The sequence below is a fragment of the Eucyclogobius newberryi genome, unplaced genomic scaffold, assembly GCF_026437365.1.
Source record: "Eucyclogobius newberryi isolate DKJ021-1_F unplaced genomic scaffold, fEucNew1.0.hap1 SCAF_4, whole genome shotgun sequence".
Classification (NCBI taxonomy): domain Eukaryota; kingdom Metazoa; phylum Chordata; class Actinopteri; order Gobiiformes; family Gobiidae; genus Eucyclogobius; species Eucyclogobius newberryi.
Window position 1 is genome coordinate 2,355,838 of NW_027316056.1, and position 21,503 is coordinate 2,377,340.

General features: G+C 48.7%; 1 protein-coding gene across 3 annotated transcripts in view; it reads left to right on the forward strand.

Moving 5' to 3' along the window:
* pla2g6 (phospholipase A2, group VI (cytosolic, calcium-independent)) overlaps positions 1–21,503 on the forward strand; it is an 83,079-nt gene that overhangs the window by 29,051 nt on the left and 32,525 nt on the right. For 2 of the 3 annotated variants that reach the window (XM_072464035.1, XM_072464036.1), the window contains exons 9-12: positions 105–251; positions 8,840–8,924; positions 13,477–13,640; positions 15,280–15,430. In XM_072464035.1, coding sequence (XP_072320136.1) covers positions 105–251; positions 8,840–8,924; positions 13,477–13,640; positions 15,280–15,430 — 547 coding nt within the window. The remainder of the gene's footprint in view (positions 1–104; positions 252–8,839; positions 8,925–13,476; positions 13,641–15,279; positions 15,431–21,503) is intronic. The other variant, XM_072464037.1, reaches the window with a different exon arrangement.

Below are 21,503 nucleotides of genomic sequence, written 5' to 3' on the forward strand. Positions count from 1 at the left end.
ATGCTACTGTATCAATGCTAACATGTGCATGCTAACATGTGCATGCCCTGTACTAACCCAGCCTGTGCTCTGCCTCTGCTGTGCCGCTTGTGCATGAGTGACAGGTGCCAACAGAAAGATCATGCTGGACATGCTGTGCAGTGTGGGAGCGCAGAGGTGCCACCCCCCTGCACGCTCCCCGGCCCCTGCACGTCCCCCGGCCCCTGAACACTCCAGGCCTACCTCACACTTCAAGCTGCCTCCTAGCATAGGTACAGTGTGCTTGTCTTCTCTTTTACATTACTAACATTGGATTATGTTGTTTGACAAATTTGTATTTTCTTTTTGGGGCCCGAGCACAAAAGTGCATTAGCACTGGTGCAAGAGCCTTCTTGTAACTGTAACATGAGGGGAAAACACAAAAATTAAGTAATGAACAAAAACAAATACAGCAAGTAAATGGTCTCAAAAATTACAGTTCTTTGAGCTCTACCCTCTGGTGCAAGGTGTTTTGGGCAGTGGTCAGGGGCAGGTGCCTATGCGAACAAAGCTATGCACATGGTCTCTATCACTGGGGACATGGAACGTCACCTTGCTGGCAGGGAAGGCACCCGAGCTTGTCAATGTACATAATTCACAAACATAAGAACTTGCTTTGGTGATTCGGTGCAACATAAAACAATGAACAATGATAAAACAACCTATATAAGTAAAAAAAGAAACCATTTTTAAATCTGCTATGGGATAAAAATAGGCTATAATATAAAAACTAAGAATGAAAAAGGCTTACTATGTACACACATTTACAGTTGAATTAACGTTCAGTTTGTAGTGCAGTGGGTGATTAAATTATGCTAAGTGACAGTGTTTAAGAAGTGTTCATGAGTCCAACAGCAGAGGGAAAGAAACTGTTCTTGTGGTGGGAGGTTCTGTTCCGGATGGACCGTAGCCTCCTGCCTGAGGTGAGTGGCCTCCTGCCTGAGGGGAGTGGCTCAAATAGACAATGACCAGTGTGAGAAGTGTCTGCTGTAATTCGACCTGATTGTCCCAAAGCCCTGGAGACGTACAGGTTTTACAGAGATGGTAGTCTGCAGCCGATCACCAGCGGGGGGCTGTCACTGGGGCTGTGACTGGGGCTGTGACTGGGGCTGTGACTGGGGCTGTCACTGGGGCTGTCACTGGGGCTGTCACTGGGGCTGTCACTGGGGCTGTCACTGGGGCTGTGACTGGGGCTGTGACTGGGGCTGTGACTGGGGCTGTCACTGGGACTGTCACTGGGACTGTCACTGGGACTGTCACTGGGGCTGTCACTGGGGCTGTCACTGGGGCTGTCACTGGGACTGTCACTGGGGCTGTCACTGGGGCTGTCACTGGGGCTGTCACTGGGGCTGTCACTGGGGCTGTCACTGGGGCTGTCACTGGGGCTGGGGCTGTCACTGGGGCTGTCACTGGGGCTGTCATTGGGGCTGTCATTGGGGCTGTCATTGGGGCTGTCACTGGGGCTGTCACTGGGGCTGTCACTGGGGCTGAAGTCCTGAAGTCCACGATCATCTCCACTGTCTTCTGGGAGTTGAACTCCAGGTTGTTACTGCTGCACCAGGACACCAGCAGGTCCACCTCCTGTAGACAGACTCATCCCCATCCGAGATGAGCCCCGATGAGGGTGGTGTCGTCCGCAAACTTGATCAATTTTACGTCGTGGCTGGAGGTGCAGCAGTTTGTGTACAGGGAGAAGAGCAGGGGAGAAAGTACACAGCCCTGTGGAGGCTGTGGAGGGCCTCACCTCGACAGACTCAGGTTCTCGAACCACTGTCAAGAGTGGCTGGACTCTACACTTCTCTGGTATTGCCCACGGTGAGAGGTGGCGAGCTTGCTCATAGACCCACAGCTCAGCCGCCATGTGTTGGAGTTTCACCCCAGTGAAAGAGACGGTCGCCTTTGGGCCAGGGATAGGTCTCTAACGGCCTACGGCTGAACAACAATCCATCCTACTCTGAATAGGAGTAGAAAAATGGAAAATTGCCACATTTATACAGCACTTTTCTACCGTCAAGGCACTCGTTCACACACACAATAACACACCAGAGGTTTGTTAAGTGTCTTGCCCAAGGACACAAAGTCAGTATTCACCTGAGGCAGCTGCGATCGCACCGCCGTCAGCGGATCTGACCGCTCTAAGAGAGAGCGGATCAGAAGACGAGCACTCTACCACAGAGCTACTGCCGCCCGGGTGGAACCTCTTATATCCTGTCCTGTTTGACCTGAAACCCATGATCTTTGTTTACCCTAACAGCCCTGTAATGGGCCATAGCAATCCTATTGTTACCTGGCTGAAACTCCCTCAATTACCCCACTCACTGAGTATCTGATTAGCATCAGAATTGCCAGGTGATACCGCCCCATGGCTTCAGAATTCTGCTGTGCACTGCTGGAAGATTGAACCTTAAACCTCCTCTTCTGTTTGAAAAGGGATTTGATTTTTAACAAAAATGGCCTTCTTAACTCCTCTTTCAAATGTTGAAACTCACTGCGTAATCATAAACAAAAACGGGACATGCTGGACATGGAGGTTCCGCCCTGTGGGCAGGGCTTACTCAGAGTAGGAGAAGTATCAAAGTTCTCAGACTAGATCCACAGATTGAGAATGACTCTTGGTTGAGGGTAGAAATGCCTTGTTTTTCTACAACGGTGTCCAGATGACCACAACGGACGCTTTTTCTACAACGGACGCTTTTTCTACAACGGACGCTTTTTCTACAACGGAAGCTTTTTTCTACAACGGATGCTTTTTCTACAACGGGCGCTTTTTCTACAACGGAAAATTTTCCTACAACGGAAGCTTTTTCTACAACGGAAGCTTTTTCTACAACGGAACACTCCTAAACGAACGAGGGATTACGCAGACTTGTTTAAAATTGTATTATATACATCATCGTATTCATGAAAATATCATAGAAACCAAACAAGAACAGTGCCACCGAGAGCCAGGCTAGCAACACTCAAGCTAAGATAACTAGGGGTGGGGAGGCAGCCTGCCCCTGCCTCCCCGCCTGCCCCTGCCTCCCCGCCTGCCCGCAATCTGAGTCCCGGCTCTGAACCAGCCACTGCTCTGGGGAGACCAGGAGCGGGATGGACCAAGTCATTTTAATCGAACTGCAGGATATGACGCGTGATTTAAAATAAATCCAAGATCTACAAACTAGGGTTAGGGATCTGTCTGATTTGAAAGACACAGTATCTACCTTGCAGGCTGACTTGGCAGAAATAACAAGCCGGATTTGCGTCCTGACCGATCAAGTGGCTGACATGGAGAATCGTAAATGCAGAGGCAATCTTGGTTCTACAAATATTTAAAACTTTCAACAAAACCTATTGAAATAAAGCTTGAGCATGCACATTGCCCCCTGGCTCCCTGGACATCTCGACCGGACCAGACAAAACAAGCACCACGTCTCATTTTTCAACGACTACTCATTGAAAGTACCGTACTTTTCGGACTTTTAGCTGCTACTTCTTTCCCACGCTTTGAACTCTGCTGCCAATACAACGGTGCGTCTAATTTATAGATTTTACTACTGGCAAACGGCCACCGGGGGGCCATCGAGTAGGAAGCGTAAGCATTTGACACACTGTAGAAGAAGACGTCCATGGACAGTAGAAGCACTTTGCCGAGGACACGTCGTGTTCTCTTTACTTTAAGCTTCAAAACGCTGTGTTTATTATTACAGTCACATTCACAGAGAACTGTACTGGTAAATAAAAATGTCCTTTTTTCGCACATGAGATCTAATATTAGAATAGAGACGTTTACAGAGGTCAAATGTTTCCTGTAGTTTTTGGCCAGGTTTGCACACACTGCAGCAGGATTCTGGCCACTCCTCCACACAGAGCTTCTCTAGATCTGTCAGGTTTCAGGGCTGTTGCCGAGGATCATATGTGATCATATGTACATATGTGTACATGTGTATATGTGCATATGCGTACATTTAAACTCCCTCCAAAGAACGTTCTATTGGATTTAGGTCTGGAGACTGGCTGGGCCACTCCAGAACCTTGATATGCTTCTTACAGAGCCACTCCTTGGTTCTCCTGGCTGTGTGCTTCAGGTCATTGTCATGTTGGAAGACCCAACCACGACCCATCTTCAATGCTCTGACTGAGGGAAGGAGGTTGTTACCCTTGTCTCACAACACATGGCCACAGTCATTCTGTCCTTAACACAGTGCAGTCGTCCTGTCCCCTGTGCAGGAAAGGACCTGCTTATTCCTCCAAAAATGACGAGTGGAGTTTATACCAAGAAGTTCTATTTTGGTCTCATCTGAACATGTCTTTCTCCCATGACTCCTCTGGATCATCCAGATGGTCATTGGCAAACTTCAGACATGTGTTTACCTGTGGTAATGAGGTAATAAATCACAATGAGGGAGGTCTCTTCCGGACAAACAAATCGGATTAAGACAGCAGCAGCTGTATTTGAAGCTGCTTGTGCCTCTGGAGTCCCACGAACATCATAGTGTAGATCCTCCAGAGGCTTGTAGTTCTGCACAATCCTTCTATTTGGCCCTTAACCAGTGCTCACAAGCAGAAATGGCTCCAGTGGCCCCTGAAATACATGAAGACTCATTTTCAAACAGTCTTGTTCACTGATGAGTGCCGTAGATGGTCCAGATGGATGGAGTGGTGCATGGTTGGTGGACAGCCACCATGTCCCAACAAGGCTATGACGTCAGCAAGGAGGGGGCGGAGTCATGTTTTCGACCAAAATCGTGGGGAGAGCTGGTCGGCCCCTTTAGGGTTCCTAAAGGTGTGAAAATGACCTCTCTAACCCTCTAACTGGATTTTCTGACCGACCACTTTCTTCCATCGTACAAATGGAAGAACTGTGCTTTCTGTAACAAAATCATGCAGGACAGTGCACCATCTCATGCTGCTGGAAAACCACTGCATCATTGGCTGCTATGGACATAAAAGAAGAGGATCTCCTCCCCTGACCTCCCCCATCCTCCCTTGACCTCAAACCTATTGAGAACCTTTGGAGCCTCCTCAAGGCAAAAATCTCTGAGGGCAGGAGGCAGGTCACATTCAAACAGCAGCTCTGGGAGGATATTCTGACTTCCTGTAAGAAATTATAGCAGAAACTCTCCACAAACTCACAAGTTCAGTGGATGCAAGAATTATGAAGCTCCTGTCATATAAGGGCTCCTATGTTCAAATGTAACTGGACCTGTTCAGATGTTTGGATTGAAAAAGCTTTTGATTCCAGTAAATATGACCTGCTAATGCTTCTACTTGAAAAATTACTATTTTCAGTTCTTTACAACTGTAATTATTTTGTGCATAATAATTTGAAATGGTTCATTTTCATCCATCCATCCATCCATCCATCCATTTTCTGCCGCTTATCCGGGGCCGGGTCGTGGGGGCAGCAGTCTGAGCAGGGACTCCCAGACTTCCCTCTCCCCAGACACTTCCTCTAACTCCTCCGGGGGGATCCCGAGGCGTTCCCAGGCCAGCCGAGAGACATAGTCTCTCCCCCCGTGTGGCCGAGCTCCTCACCTTATCTCTAAGGGAGCGCCCAGCCACACGGCGGAGGAAACTCATTTCGACCGCTTGTATCCGCGATCTTGTTCTTTCGGTCACTACCCAAAGCTCATGACCATAGGTGAGGGTAGGAACGTAGACCGACCGGTAAATACAGAGCTTTGCCTTTCGGCTCAGCTCCCTCTTTACCACAACAGTCCGATGCAGCGACTGCATCACTGCAGCCGCTGCGCTGATCCGCCTGTCGATCTCACGCTCCATCCTTCCCTCACTCGTGAACAAGACCCCGAGATACTTGAACTCCTCCACTTGGGGCAAGGACACCCCACCCACCTGAAGAGGGCAAGCCACCTTTTTCCGGTCGAGAACCATGGCCTCGGATTTGGAGGTGCTGATTCTCATCCCAGCCGCTTCACACTTGGCAGCAAACCGTCCCAGTGCATGTTGCAGGTCCGGGTTTGATGGAGCCATCAGGACAACATCGTCTGCAAACAGCAGAGATGGAATCCTGTGGTCCCCAAACCGGACTCCCTCCGACCCCTGACAGCGCCTAGAAATTCTGTCCATAAAAATTATGAACAGAACCGGTGACAAAGGGCAGCCCTGGCGGAGGCCAACATGCACTGGGAACAGGTCTGACTTACTGCCGGCAATGCGAACACAGCTCCTGCTCCGGTCATACAGGGACCGGACAGCCCTGAGCAAAGGGCCCCGGACCCCGTACTCCCGGAGCCCCCCCCAAAGGACACCCAGAGGGACACGGTCGAAAGCCTTCTCCAGATCCACAAAGCACATGTGGACTGGTTGGGCAAACTCCCATGAACCCTCGAGCACCCGATGGAGGGTATAGAGCTGGTCCAGTGTTCCACGACCGGGACGAAAACCACTCTGCTCCTCCTGAATCCGAGGTTCGACTATCGGTCGGATTCTCCTCTCCAGTACCTTGGAATAGACCTTACCCGGGAGGCTGAGGAGTGTGATCCCTCTGTAGTTGGAACACACCCTCCGGTCCCCCTTCTTAAACAGAGGGACCACCACCCCGGTCTGCCAGTCCAGAGGCACGGTCCCCGACCGCCACGCGATGTTGCAGAGACATGTCAACCAAGACACGTCCTACAACATCCAGATACTTTAGGTACTCAGGGCGGATCTCATCCACCCCCGGAGCCCTGCCACCGAGGAGTTTGCGAACAACCTCAGTGACTTCGGCTTGGGTGATGGATGAGCCAGCCTCTGAGTACCCGGTCTCTACTTCCTCTTCGGAAGACGTGACTGAGGGATTAAGGAGATCCTCAAAGTATTCCTTCCACCGTCCGACGACATCCCCAGTCGAGGTCAGCAGGCCTCCACCCGCACCGTAAACGGTGTTGGTGAGACACTGCTTCCCCCTCCTGAGGCGCCGGACGGTTTGCCAGAATTTCTTTGGCGCTGACCGATAGTCCTCCTCCATGGCCTCCCCGAACTCCTCCCAGGCCCGGGTTTTTGCCTCTGCGACAGCACGAGCCGCGGCTCGCTTGGCCTGCCGATATCTGCCGATGACCTCCGGAGACCCACAAGCCTTCTTCAGTCTGACGGCATCCCTTACTTCCGGTGTCCACCACCGGGTTCGGGGGTTGCCGCCACGACAGGCACCGGAGACCTTGCGACCACAGCTTCGAGCAGCCGCATCAACAATGGAGGCGGAGAACCATGGTCTACTCGCACTCAATGTCCCCAACCTCCCCCGGGACATGGGAGAAGCTCTCCCGGAGGTGCGAGTTGAAAACCCTACTGACGAGGGCTCCACAAGGCGTTCCCAACAGACCCTCACAATGCGCTTGGGTCTGCCAAGTCTGTCCGGCTTCCTCCTCCGCCAGCGGATCCAACTCACCACCAGGTGGTGATCGGTTGACAACTCTGCCCCTCTCTTCACCCGAGTGTCCAAGAGACGCGGCCGGAGGTCAGATGACACGACAACAAAGTCGATCATTGACCTCCGGCCTAGGGTGTCCTGGTGCCATGTGCACTGATGAACACCCTTGTGCTTGAACATGGTGTTCGTTATGGACAAACCGTGGCTAGCACAGAAGTCCAATAACTGTACACCGCTCGGGTTCAGTTCGGGGAAGCCGTTCTTCCCGATCACCCCTCCCCAGGTGTCACTGTCATTGCCCACGTGGGCGTTGAAGTCCCCCAGTAGAACAACGGAGTCCCCGGTCGGTGCACTGTTCAGTACTCCTCCCAAGGACTCCAAGAAGGCCGGGTACTCTGCACTGCTGTTCGGCCCGTAGGTTGCCACAACAGTGAGAGACCTGTCCCCCACCCGAAGGCGGAGGGACGTGACCCTCTCGTTCACTGGGGTAAACTCCAACACGTGGCGGCTGAGCTGAGGGGCTATAAGCAAGCCCACACCAGCCCGCCGCCTCTCCCCGCGGGCAACACCAGAGAAGTGGAGCGTCCAGCCCCTCTCGAGGAGATGGGTTCCAGAGCCCAAACTGTGCATGTAGGTGAGGCCGACTATATCTAGTCGGTATCGCTCAACCTCCCACACAAGCTCAGGCTCTTTCCCCCCCAGCGAGGTGACATTCCATGTCCCCAGAGTTAGTCTCTGTGTCTGGAGATCTGGTCGCCGAGGCCCCTGCTGTCGACTGCCGCCCAGATCTCTCTGCACCGGCCCCTTATGGATCCTCCTGCGGGTGGTGGGCCCACGGGAGGGCGGCCCCACGTCGCTCCTTCGGGCTGTGCCCGGCCGGGCCCCGTGGGGTAAGACCCGGCCACCAGGCGCTCGCCATCGAGCACCCATCCCAGGCCTGGCTCCAGGATGGGGCCCCGGTGACGCCCATCCGGGCGACGTAAACGGCCTTGTTCTTTTACTCATCATAGGGGGCTTCTGAACCGATCTTTGTCTGACCCGTCACCTAGGACCTGTTTGCCTTGGGAGACCCTACCAGGGGCTTGAAGCCCCCGACAACATAGCTCCCGGGATCATTCGGGCGCTCAAACCCCTCCACCACGTTAAGGTGTCGGTTCAAGGAGGAGGGTTCATTTTCATTTATTTAAAAAAAAAAATACATTAAAAGGAGGTTTGTTCAATAGTATTTAATTGTACTCTAAAGGTTGAGTTATTATGACTGTCATTGATATTGACTATTTGGCAAAATCTGAGCAAAATGTAATTTTGTCAAATGTTTTTTGCCATGTGGTCATACTACATTCAGACCCTTTATTGTATTGATTACAGCTCAAATGAGCATTTAGGTTAGGTTAGGTTTTGTATTGATTAGTATGAGTAGTATGAGTACTTCCGTACATTAGATGTGACTGTATTCTGGCTTTGCAGGGTTTGAGCCCATGTTTCAGAAGCAGAGCCCTGGAGGAGATCACAACACCTGTGGAGTGAAGACTGCCAAATCCCACAACCGAAAGTAAGAAACGCGAATAGAGTGAATGGAATCTGGAGTTGCCTTTAAGAGCGAAAGTCTCTTTATGTCTCTTTATTCATGCACATGTTCTTTGTTCAAACCTTTGATTATAAATGATCATTTAAAACAAATCTCTATCCATGCATTGTTCTTCATGGTCACAATGTTTAAATCACACTAGATTAGGGCTGGGCAATAATTCAAATTAATTTCGGTGTTTAATAATGTGAAAAATGGCTAATTGGTCACTGTCCCCTGTGCTGTACCCAGAGGTGCACACGGAGCAGACCATCAGCTGCATTACGTTCACTTCAGTGGAGACCTGGGAAAAGTCTTGCTGCTAAACATTTAAATGACGGGTTGTTTTTTGTAAAATGTTCATGCCGTGTCCACCAACAATGCACCAATTCCCTGGGCAACTTGAAAACGACTTTGTAGTATATGTAAAACTTATTTTCAAGCTGCAGCCCTTTGTAAAATAATAGAACCAGAAGGAAGATTACAGATAAGAGATGGAGGTGCCCAAGGCAGCTTCCAGATGAATCTGATTAGTAATTTAGATTTAAGAGACAGGGTTTAAATTTGGCATGTGAATATTCAGACCAGCCAGTTTTCCAAATACATGTTGTGTAAAACGCTCAGTAATAAAAACTGTTTTCTACAAGCTCCTGGACAAATGTCCTCATTTTACACCAACAGTCTATAATGAAGATAGCTCTATCTCCTTGTGAGATTCATGTCCTTTTTGCAACATGTTCAGTTAAATCTTATGCACCTCTTCATAATAAGGCTAATTTTAGGTCGGTAGGCCAATGCAAGACTTAGATCTGCTGTAAAATGTACTGCCTATGATCTTTAGGCCAATTCAGCCGGAGGTCTGTGATCCTTTGAAAATTGAGCCACATTTGGCGTGGTTTGGGCACCCCCCTGGTTGTTTGGACACACCACTGGTGGTTTGGACACACCACTGGTGGTTTGGACACACCACTGGTGGTTTGGACACACCACTGGTGGTTTGGACACCCCTCTGGTGGTTTGGACACCCCTGGTCTACTCTCAAGCGGCCGTGTCCTAGTCCTTTTGAACCATCCATCCATCCATTTTCTGCTGCTTATCCGGGGCCGGGTCGCGGGGGCAGCAGTCTGAGCAGGGACTCCCAGACTTCCTTCTCCCCAGACACTTCCTCCAACTCCTCCGGGTGGATCCCGAGGCGTTCCCAGGCCAGCCGAGAGACATAGTCTCTCCAGCGTGTCCTGGGTCTTCCCCGGGGCCTCTTCCCGGTGGGACATGCCTGAAACACCTCCCGAGGGAGGCGCCCAGGAGGCATCCGGAACAGATGCCCGAGCCACCTCAGCTGGCTCCTCTCAACGTGGAGGAGCAGCGGCTCTACTCCGAGCTCCCCCCGTGTGGCCGAGCTCCTCACCTTATCTCTAAGGGAGCGCCCAGCCACACGGCGGAGGAAACTCATTTTGACCGCTTGCATCCGCGATCTTGTTCTTTCGGTCACTACCCAAAGCTCATGACCATAGGTGAGGGTAGGAACATAGACCGACCGGTAAATAGAGAGCTTTGCCTTTCGGCTCAGCTCCCTCTTCACCACAACAGTCCGATGCAGCGACTGCATCACTGCAGCCGCTTCACCGATCCGCCTGTCGATCTCACGCTCCATCCTTCCCTCACTCGTGAACAATACCCCGAGATACTTGAACTCCTCCCCTTGGGGCAAGGACTCCCCACCCACCTGGAGAGGGCAAGCCACCTTTTTCCGGTCGAGAACCATGGCCTCGGATTTGGAGGTGCTGATTCTCATCCCAGCCGCTTCACACTCGGCTGCAAACCGTCCCAGTGCATGTTGCAGGTCCGGGTTTGATGGAGCCATCAGGACAACATCGTCTGCAAACAGCAGAGATGAGATCCTGTGGTCCCCAAACCGGACACCCTCCGACCCCTGACTGCACCCTAGAAATTCTGTCCATAAAAATTATGAACAGAACCGGTGACAAAGGGCAGCCCTGGCGGAGTCCAACATGCACTGGGAACAGGTCTGACTTACTGCCGGCAATGCGAACACAGCTCCTGCTCCGGTCATACAGGGACCGGACAGCCCTGAGCAAAGGGCTCTGGACCCCGTACTCCCGGAGCACCCCCCAAAGGACACCCAGAGGGACACGGTCGAAAGCCTTCTCCAGATCCACAAAGCACATGTGGACTGGTTGGGCAAACTCCCATGAACCCTCGAGCACCCGATGGAGGGTATAGAGCTGGTCCAGTGTTCCACGACCGGGACGAAAACCACTCTGCTCCTCCTGAATTCGAGGTTCGACTATCAGTCGGATTCTCCTCTCCAGTACCTTGGAATAGACCTTACCCGGGAGGCTGAGGAGTGTGATCCCTCTGCAGTTGGAACACACCCTCCGGTCCCCCTTCTTGAACAGAGGGACCACCACCCCGGTCTGCCAGTCCAGAGGCACGGTCCCCGACCGCCACGCGATGTTGCAGAGAGGTGTCAACCAAGACAGTCCTACAACATCCAGATACTTTAGGTACTCAGGGCGGATCTCATCCACCCCCGGAGCCCTGCCACCGAGGAGTTTGCGAACAACCTCAGTGACTTCGGCTTGGGTGATGGATGAGCCAGCCTCTGAGTACCCGGTCTCTACTTCCTCTTCGGAAGACGTGACTGAGGGATTAAGGAGATCCTCAAAGTATTCCTTCCACCGTCCGACGACATCCCCAGTCGAGGTCAGCAGGCCTCCACCCGCACCGTAAACGGTGTTGGTGAGGCACTGCTTCCCCCTCCTGAGGCGCCGGACGGTTTGCCAGAATTTCTTTGGCGCTGACCGATAGTCCTCCTCCATGGCCTCCCCGAACTCCTCCCAGGCCCGGGTTTTTGCCTCTGCGACAGCACGAGCCGCGGCTCGCTTGGCCTGCCGATATCTGCCGATGACCTCCGGAGACCCACAAGCCTTCTTCAGTCTGACGGCATCCCTTACTTCCGGTGTCCACCACCGGGTTCGGGGGTTGCCGCCACGACAGGCACCGGAGACCTTGCGACCACAGCTTCGAGCAGCCGCATCAACAATGGAGGCGGAGAACCATGGTCTACTCGCACTCAATGTCCCCAACCTCCCCCGGGACATGGGAGAAGCTCTCCCGGAGGTGCGAGTTGAAAACCCTACTGACGAGGGCTCCACAAGGCGTTCCCAACAGACCCTCACAATGCGCTTTGGTCTGCCAAGTCTGTTCGGCTTCCTCCTCCGCCAGCGGATCCAACTCACCACCAGGTGGTGATCGGTTGACAACTCTGCCCCTCTCTTCACCCGAGTGTCCAAGACACGCGGCCGGAGGTCAGATGACACGACAACAAAGTCGATCATTGACCTCCGGCCTAGGGTGTCCTGGTGCAACGTGCACTGATGGACACCCTTGTGCGTGAACATGGTGTTCGTTATGGACAAACCGTGGCTAGCACAGAAGTCCAATAACTGAACACCGCTCGGGTTCAGATCGGGGAAGCCGTTCTTACCGATTACCCCTCCCCAGGTGTCACTGTCATTGCCCACGTGGGCGTTGAAGTCCCCCAGTAGAACAACGGAGTCCCCGGTCGGTGCACTGTCCAGTACTCCTCCCAAGGACTCCAAGAAGGCCGTGTACTCTGCACTGCTGTTCGGCCCGTAGGCCGCCACAACAGTGAGAGACCTGTCCCCCACCCGAAGGCGGAGGGACGCGACCCTCTCGTTCACCGGGGTAAACTCCAACACGTGGCGGCTGAGCTGAGGGGCTATAAGCAAGCCCACACCAGCCCGCCGCCTCTCCCCGCGGGCAACACCAGAGAAGTGGAGCGTCCAGCCCCTCTCGAGGAGATGGGTTCCAGAGCCCAAACTGTGCGTGGAGGTGAGGCCGACTATATCTAGTCGGTATCGCTCAACCTTCCGCACAAGCTCAGGCTCTTTCCCCCCCAGCGAGGTGACATTCCATGTCCCCAGAGTTAGTCTCTGTGTCCGGAGATCTGGTCGCCGAGGCCCCTGCCGTCGACTGCCGCCCAGATCTCTCTGCACCGGCCCCTTATGGATCCTCCTGCGGGTGGTGGGCCCACAGGAGGGCGGCCCCACATCGCTCCTTCGGGCTGTGCCCGGCCGGGCCCCGGGGGTAAGACCCGGCCACCAGGTGCTCGCCATCGGGCACCCATCCCAGGCCTGGCTCCAGGATGGAGCCCCGGTGACGCCGATCCGGGCGACGTAAACGGCCTTGTTCTTTTACTCATCATAGGGGGCTTCCTTTTGAACAATTTGGGTATTTCTGTATTCACAACCAAACCCTGAAGCACTCGCCTTTCCATCTTCTTTATAGAGGCTCTTTTGTTTTTAGCATTCAGCCTCATCAACATTTAAAATTACAATTATTTCAAGAGGTTTTTTTTGAACAATTTTATTGGATAACGTAATTTTGTTTGGTTAGTGTGAAATTCACTTAGAGAAAGCTCAAAAAACCATGTCTTAAATTGCCCGTTGTGTGTAAATAAAGTCGTTAAATGGATGTTTGCCCATGACGTCAGGCTGGAGCGATTGCTGTGTCTGGATGGAGGAGGGATAAAGGGCCTAGTGCTGATCCAGGTGCTCATAGCTCTGGAGAAGGAGACTGGACGTCCCACAAGAGAGCTCTTCGACTGGGTGGCTGGCACCAGTACTGGGGGCATCCTGGCCCTTGCCATCATACATGGTAAAAATCTAACTTTAAATAAATATCTCCTAGAGTCTTTGATATCTTCTAATGCATCTTATATTACACTTATAACCATCAAGATCAACTAGCTTTGCTTAGGGCTGTGTCCAAGAACCAGTTAAAACACCACTGTTCTACTTGTTTGGTCAAAAAAACATGATGAGATTTATTGCACATTTGAAGTATTGCATAAGTAATGGGAGTGAGAAACACTATTTACAATGTTTTAATTTGCATAAAAGGACAGCATAGCCTACTTGCACTGGAGTGGACACAAGTGATGCACCATGCCAAAATCCAGCCATCATGCTGGTTGTTTATACCCCACAATACTTGAAGATCAGGCTGAAATCCTTAGATCTTTAGAGGAGAAATGCAGGGAATGTTTATGCTGGAGTTAAAGTGTTTGGGACTTCATCAAACATGCTATACTTTGGCAAAGATAAAGGCTGCAGGCTTTTGCTTGGTGATAAAAACAAATCTATGCTACTAATAAAGGCCGTGGCTGGAGAGCCGCGGCGCGGTCAAATGGCCGTGCAGTTTCAGGGACCTCGGCATTTCCCTTATAGCCCGTTATAGCCTCATGGCTAACCCTAACCCTAACCTTAACCCTAACCCTAACCCTAACCCTAACCTTAACCCTAACCCTAACCCTAACCCTAACCCTAACCCTAACCCTAAAGGTCCCATAACATGCAAAATAATAATGCGAAATAAGAGCGTGATGGACTTTTATTTATATATATATATATATATAGATATATAGATATATATATATATATATATATATATATATATATATATATAGATATATAGATATATTATATATAGATATATATATATATATATATATATATATATATATATATATATATATAGATATATTATATATAGATATATAGATATATAGATATATAGATATATATATATAGATATAGATATATAGATATATTATATATAGATATATATATATAGATATAGATATATATATATATATATATATATATATATATATATATATATATATATATATATATATATATATATATATATATATATATATATATATATATATATATATAGATATAGATATAGATATAGATATAGATATAGATATATATATATATATATATATATATATATATATATATATATATATATATATATATATATATAGATATATAGATATATAGATATAGATATATAGATATATAGATGTATAGATATAGATGACGCGGTCAAATAGCGGCTCAGTTTCAGGAGCCGCGGCGCGCGGCCGGCACAAAAATAACATGGCTTTTTCGGCCGCGCGCCGCGGCTCTGCAGACACTCCCATTAATAAAAGTTGAACAACCTAACAAGCTTTAGACGCCACAGATATCTATACAGCAAATTTACAGAGGCCATGGTCATGTCTAGTAAAGCCAAACCAAACAGGCTGTGGTTAGTGTGCCCTCTTTAGGACAAAGACTGCTCCTGTAGCCAGGTAACCAACAAACAGTTCTAGAAACAGGGCTAAAAGCTCTTTCCCAGGCATGATGAAACACTCGCTTATCACCCATTGGTGCTTTTAACTGGACTGAAGCAGACTGTGGTCCCAGGGCTAAGGACTCTCCATGTGCTGTCCTGTCTGTAGGGAAGTCCATGGAGTACCTGCGCTGCCTGTATTTCCGTATGAAGGAGCAGGTTTTCAAGGGCTCACGGCCGTACGAGTCTGCGCCGCTGGAGGATTTCCTCAAGAAAGAGTTTGGGGAAGATACAAAGATGACAGATATCCAGTATCCCAGGTATATATGGTTCTGTGTTTTTCTTGAAACGTAAATGTTTCCTTTTCGTGTCCTTTTTAAGCATTCTTTTAGTCAGGTGTACGACTTCTCATCGACATGTTTGGTCTGCAGCTGCAAGCCATCCTCAGAACTGTTACTGGTCTTGGTGGTGACGTGTCACATATCAACTTTTACTTTCTGATGATTCTTATGGTCAGCCTGACGGACCTGGCACGATTGACCACGGCTCCTGCCACCCGAAGTTCATAGGAGAGTAGTGTCCTGTGTGTGACAGAAGGAATGCTAAATCACAGCTGATGGTATCTGTATGTGAGCCTTGCCTCCGGATGATGATTCCTGGTTCATCAGAAAGTGAGGCAACTCTCACCACACGCGTCACCACGGCGATGGCTCGCAGCTCGCAGCTGAAACGTGCCAAGGTAAAAACAAGATGTATACATTTACAATACATTACAGTGGGGCTTAGTTGCCTATATTTGGACAGAGAAGGGAACTTGGGAGTATTCTTTGAAAAAATAAACTCAAAATCTACAAGTACAAAATTTTTTACTACTAAGTACTAAAACATTTTCAGAAATACTATTGAACACAGATTACTGTAAAACTCTAAAAAGGTACATAGTACACAAATGGGCTATACAAACCACAAAATTCTATAACCTGTAAAGCTATAAAAATATTGCTAGTTGCAAGATAAAAAAAACGTCATGTGTTGATGTGATTTTAAAACATAAATATAACGAAAATGTAGCCGATCGCGACAATGATTGGCCAGCACTACACCGCCGCCCTGCTGCGCAAGAGGATGGGGGCGCTCCCCAACCTTCTACTTTTATTACACCCACTGCCAAATCTGTGGTGCTTTTGCGCATTCTCTCCTTTGCTTTGCAGGTAGGGGCATTATTGTGTACTTTTGGGCAAAGTTTGCGGCTCTGCCGCAGAGACCATAGCACTTAAAATTAAAATGTTGATAACATTTGATGTCCCACTCCTCCAAGATGACTCTCACCAAATAATATGTTAATCGGGCTAACGCTGACGCCCAAGGAGGAGTGTAAATGTTTAAATGTAAATGTTCAAATTATAGAGACTGAGTTTCCCATTGGAATAACATGGGAGGTTTCTGTCATTGCTACTGCTATGCTGTAAGAAATGTGACATGGGTTTGATTGGATTTTGTGATCGGCATGCCAAAATAAAATTTTGTCCATCCATTCATTTCCTTCACCCAACTCCTCCGGGGGGGATCCCGAGGCGTTCCCCGGCCAGCCGAGAGACCCTCCAGCGTGTCCCTCCAGCGTGTCCTGGGTCTTCCCCGGGACCTCTTCCCGGTGGGACATGCCTGAAACACCTCCCCAGGGAGGCGCCCAGGAGGCATCCGGGACAGATGCCAGAGCCACCTCAGCTTGCTCCTCTCGACGTGGAGGAGCAGCGGCTCTACTCCGAGCTCCCCCCGTGTGACTGAGCTCCTCATCCAAAATAAAAAATAAATACATTTTTGTGCAAAATGTAATACATTTAGGAAGACTTAAAATGTTCACTCTGTAGGGCTTGCTATTGCACCAAATTAAATAGTTTACTTTCACGCAGGCATAGGGTTTAACAACTGATTCAAATTGTACGCAATTCGGACTTTCTATGTGCAATGGCAGCAAATGAAAAAAAATGTGACATTTCGGAAATGCTCGAAAGATGTCAAAATAATGTGGATATATCTTTTGATGCCACACGCCTCAACACCATTTTCCCAAAATGTCAGCTATTTTGGGGCAACGCCCGAAAAAAAACTTATTGTCTGCTCGTTGAGTTGGAGCAATCAGACTTTAGGTCCTGGTCTGAATTGTGTCCTTGGTCCAGAGCAGTCGTCCCCAAACTTTTTGACTCGAGGGCCACATTGGGTTCTAAAATTTGGCCGAGGGGCCGGGCCAAGAAAATATGGTGTGTTTGTGTGAACTAATGAATTACTATAAATTACAGGCAAGATTTGACCTGTAACTTGTAACAAAGCAACAAATGCAAGGCTCAATGTAAAAAAAAAAATCCAAATGCATTAAATAATGATTAATTTAATTACATTTCAGTTGAATAAACACAGCAGGAAAATTGACCTTCAAGTTCAGTGGGAACAGTGTTGTTGATCTCCCTGTTTTGCATCAAAGTCTGGTGTAAGTTTTGTTGTGGCAATTCTCAGAATCGATCCTTTGGTGTTGGTCAGTGAAGCTGGATCTGTGACGTTCATGTTCATGTTCATGACACTGAATGTCTCTCATATGCAGGTCGAGCCAAACAAGACCAGCATCTTCTGTTCGTCCTCCGGAGGTTTTGTTTCCTTCAGTGAAGCACAAAAGGCGTTAAGTTTAAGAGTGTTGGACCGTTTTTTTATTAGCATTTCTTCTCCCCATAAATGATCTAGTAGTAACAGCATGGAATGATTAATATCCATGAATAAAAAATCTTAATAAATGTCACCAGAATATGCAAACATTTTGACTTTAATGTTACATTTTTGTACTTCTGTCCTTCTCACGTCTCCAGTGGTTGGACACTTTGTCCAGGTTCATGTCTTCGTTTGCTTCTTGCTGTGACTTTATGCTCATCAACTGCTCCAAAATGTACCACTTCAAGACCATTTCTGGATGATATTATTCATAAACTAACAGGGCCGCACCTGTCATAAACCGCATATGAGATATTTACACAGAAATAAACGCAGGAGTGATGCGTCTTTTTAAACCGGGGGCCTCGTGGCGCACGCGGTGCACGCGGCGCAGCAGCGGTCCGCTTTAGTCCTGCTTTAGTCCTGCTTTAGTCCTGCTTTAGACCCGCTTTAGACCCGCTTTAGACCCGCTTTAGTCCTGCTTTAGACCCGCTTTAGACCCGCTTTAGACCCGCTTTAGAACAAATCACAGCTGTCTCTAGTGTCCCCTCTGTCTCCTCTGTCCTTGATGACTCTGTGTGGCTGATTTACCAGTGTCTTCACATCTGGATCATCTGCTCTTGAGCTCGTACTCATCGAGTGAGTGTTACTGTGACATGAGATATTTACACAGAAATATGGTCCAGATAATGATGCACATGTGTCTTTGACTCGTGAGTCAGGTCTGGCCAAGAAAGTCTCATTTACACAATAGTGACACGCCAGTGTCTATTGAACGTGCCCGCGGTCCGCGCTGCGCCCGCGGGCCGCGGTCCGCGCTGCGCTGCGGGACTAATAAGGCTAATTTCTCAGTGAATATGATTCTGATTGTAATAAAACACACAGCGTTTTGAAACTAAAAATGTAGAGAACACGACGTGTCCCCTGGACAGAGCTTCTACTGTCCACAAGATCTACAGTGTGTCAAACACTTGCGCTTCCTGCTTGATGGGCCCCAGTGGCCGTTTGTGGTGAATTTTATTTTCTGCGCGCCATAGATCCTATGTGCGAGCAGTGCGCAATTGCGCAGGCGCAGCTTAGAGGGAACAGTGCCATCTCTTGGGAAAATGTGGGCATTACAGGCGAAAGGGAAAATTAACGGCCACAGTATGAGTTTGACTCCGACATTTGCTAAAAAAAGAAAATGTTTTTAAAAAAAAAAAAAGTAAGATTTTTTAATATAACTTGGACAAGCTTGGCGGGCCGGATTCAAATCAAATCAAATCAATTCATTTTTGTAGAGTCAGACAATGTCTGACGATGTCCCAGGGTCCTCTGTCCTTAGACTCTCCTTCTCGGCCAGGAAAAACTACAAAAAAAACCTCTTTGGGAAAAAAGCGTAGAAACCTGGAGGAGTTCCAGTGAAGGAGAGATCCGACTCTCACAGACGGACACGAGGGAGACTGGAGCTGGACCCACTCTTCAGGCAGATGAGGGACCATCGGAGGCGAGCTGGACCCACTCTTCAGGCAGATGAGGGACCGACTGAGGCGAACTGGACCCACTCTTCAGGAAGATGAGGGACCGTCGGAGGCGAGCTGGACCCACTCTTCAGGCAGATGAGGGATCGACTGAGGCGAGCTGGACCCACTCTTCAGGCAGATGAGGGACCGTCGGAGGCGAGCTGGACCCACTCTTCAGGCAGATGAGGGACCGACTGAGGCGAGCTGGACCCACTCTTCAGGCAGATGAGGGACCGACTGAGGCGAGCTGGACCCACTCTTCAGGCAGATGAGGGACCGTCCACACAGGGCAGGGACCACTTCACCAGGGGAGGGGCATCTGGGTCCACAGGTCCTCAGGAGTGAGAGAAAGAAAAAGAAGGCGGTGAACAGTTTGCAAGTGGAATCAAAAAATAAATATTGTTTGATAGCATAAGTAGTCAGAAGAAGAAGAGGATAGTGCTCAAGCTGTCATACTTCCCCCAGCATAGTTACTCCTAGGGCAGCGTAGCTAAAGCTGTGGGTTTATGTTTCTGTTCCTAACTGGTCTGACCATAAGCGATTTCGAAGAGGAACGTTTTAAGCCTGGACTTAAATGAAGAGACTGTGTCAGCATATTTAACATGGGTCGGGAGCTGATTCCATAACACAGGAGCTTGGTAGCTAAACGCTCTACCTCCTACAGTACTTTTAGAGACTCTTGGCACCACCAGAAGGGCAGCATTCTGAGAGCGAAGAGCTCTGTTTGGATGATATGGTTCTATAGCATCTTTGAGGTAGGATGGGGCCATGTCATTTATGGCTTTGTAGGTCAAGAGTAGAATTTTGAATTTGATTCTAAACTGGACAGGAGCCAGTGAAGAGACTTCAGCACTGGCGTAATGTGCTCTCTTCTTTTTGTTCCTGTTAGTAATCTTGCTGCTGCATTTTGAACCAGTTGAAAGCTTTTTATGGAGCTTTTAGGACATGCTGCGAGCAGGAGTTACAGTAGTCTAATCTAGTTGTTACAAATGCATGGATAAGTTTTTCGGCATCACTTTTAGGCAGAATTCTTCTGATTTTGGCTCTTGTTGCGCAAATGGAAATAGGCTGTTTTACAAGCTTGATTTATATGAGCTTTAAATGAGAGCTCCTGGTCAAATAAGACTCCAAGGTTTCTTACAGTAGAACTGGAGGCTTCACTGACATTGTCCAGCGTGACTATCTGCTCTACTATGACATCTGTCTCGTAGATGCTTAGGGCCAAGTACAATGACCTCGGTTTTTTCAGGGTTAAGAAGCAGGTAGTTTAGTGTCATCCAGGTTTTTATCTCCTTCACACAAGTACTAAGTCTGTCTACTTGATCGCTCTGATCTGCCATGCTTTCTGATAATGTTGCCTAATGGCAGCATATAAAGAGTAAACAGAATTGGACCGAGTACCGAACCCTGTGGCACACCATAAATTACTTTAGAGCATGGTGAGGAGCTCTTGTTTACATTAACAAATTGGAACCTATCAGATAAATAGGATTTAAACCAGCTGAGGGCTGTTCCTCCAACACCTACATCACATTCTAACCTCTGCAGTAGAATGTTGTGGTCGATGGTGTCAAACGCTGCGCTGAGGTCCAACAGGATCAGGATTGAGACCAGTCCATCGTCAGCGGCTAATAACAAATCATTTGTGACTTTAACTAGTGCAGTTTCAGTGCTGTGGTGGGCTCTGAACCCTGACTGGAAAACTTCAAATAAGTTATTGTCCTGTAGGTGGCGACAAAGCTGTTTTGCTACAAATTTTTCAAGGATTTTAGAGACAAAGGGAAGATTTGAAATAGGTCTGTAGTTCACCAATAGGTCGGGATCTAGATTAGGCTTTTTCAGAAGAGGTTTAATGACTGCATGTTTGAAGGACTGTGGAACATAGCCACTTTCGAGTGAAGTATTTATTATATTAAGAATAGGGTCTATAATTAGGGGGAGAATGTCTTTGAGGAGCTTGGAATGGGGTCTAGGATACAAGTTGAGCTTTTAGAGGACATAATGGCTGAAGTTATCTCTGCTTGATCAACAGCTGTGAACCTTTCTAAGTTTACAGGTGGATTTATATGGGACTTTAGATAGATAGACAGCTTGGGCTAGTTCAGGGCTAATAGCGGGGGTAATTTCATCTAATTTATCTCTGATTGTTTTTATTTTATTGTTAAAAATAGGAAGAAATCATCAGAGCTAAGTG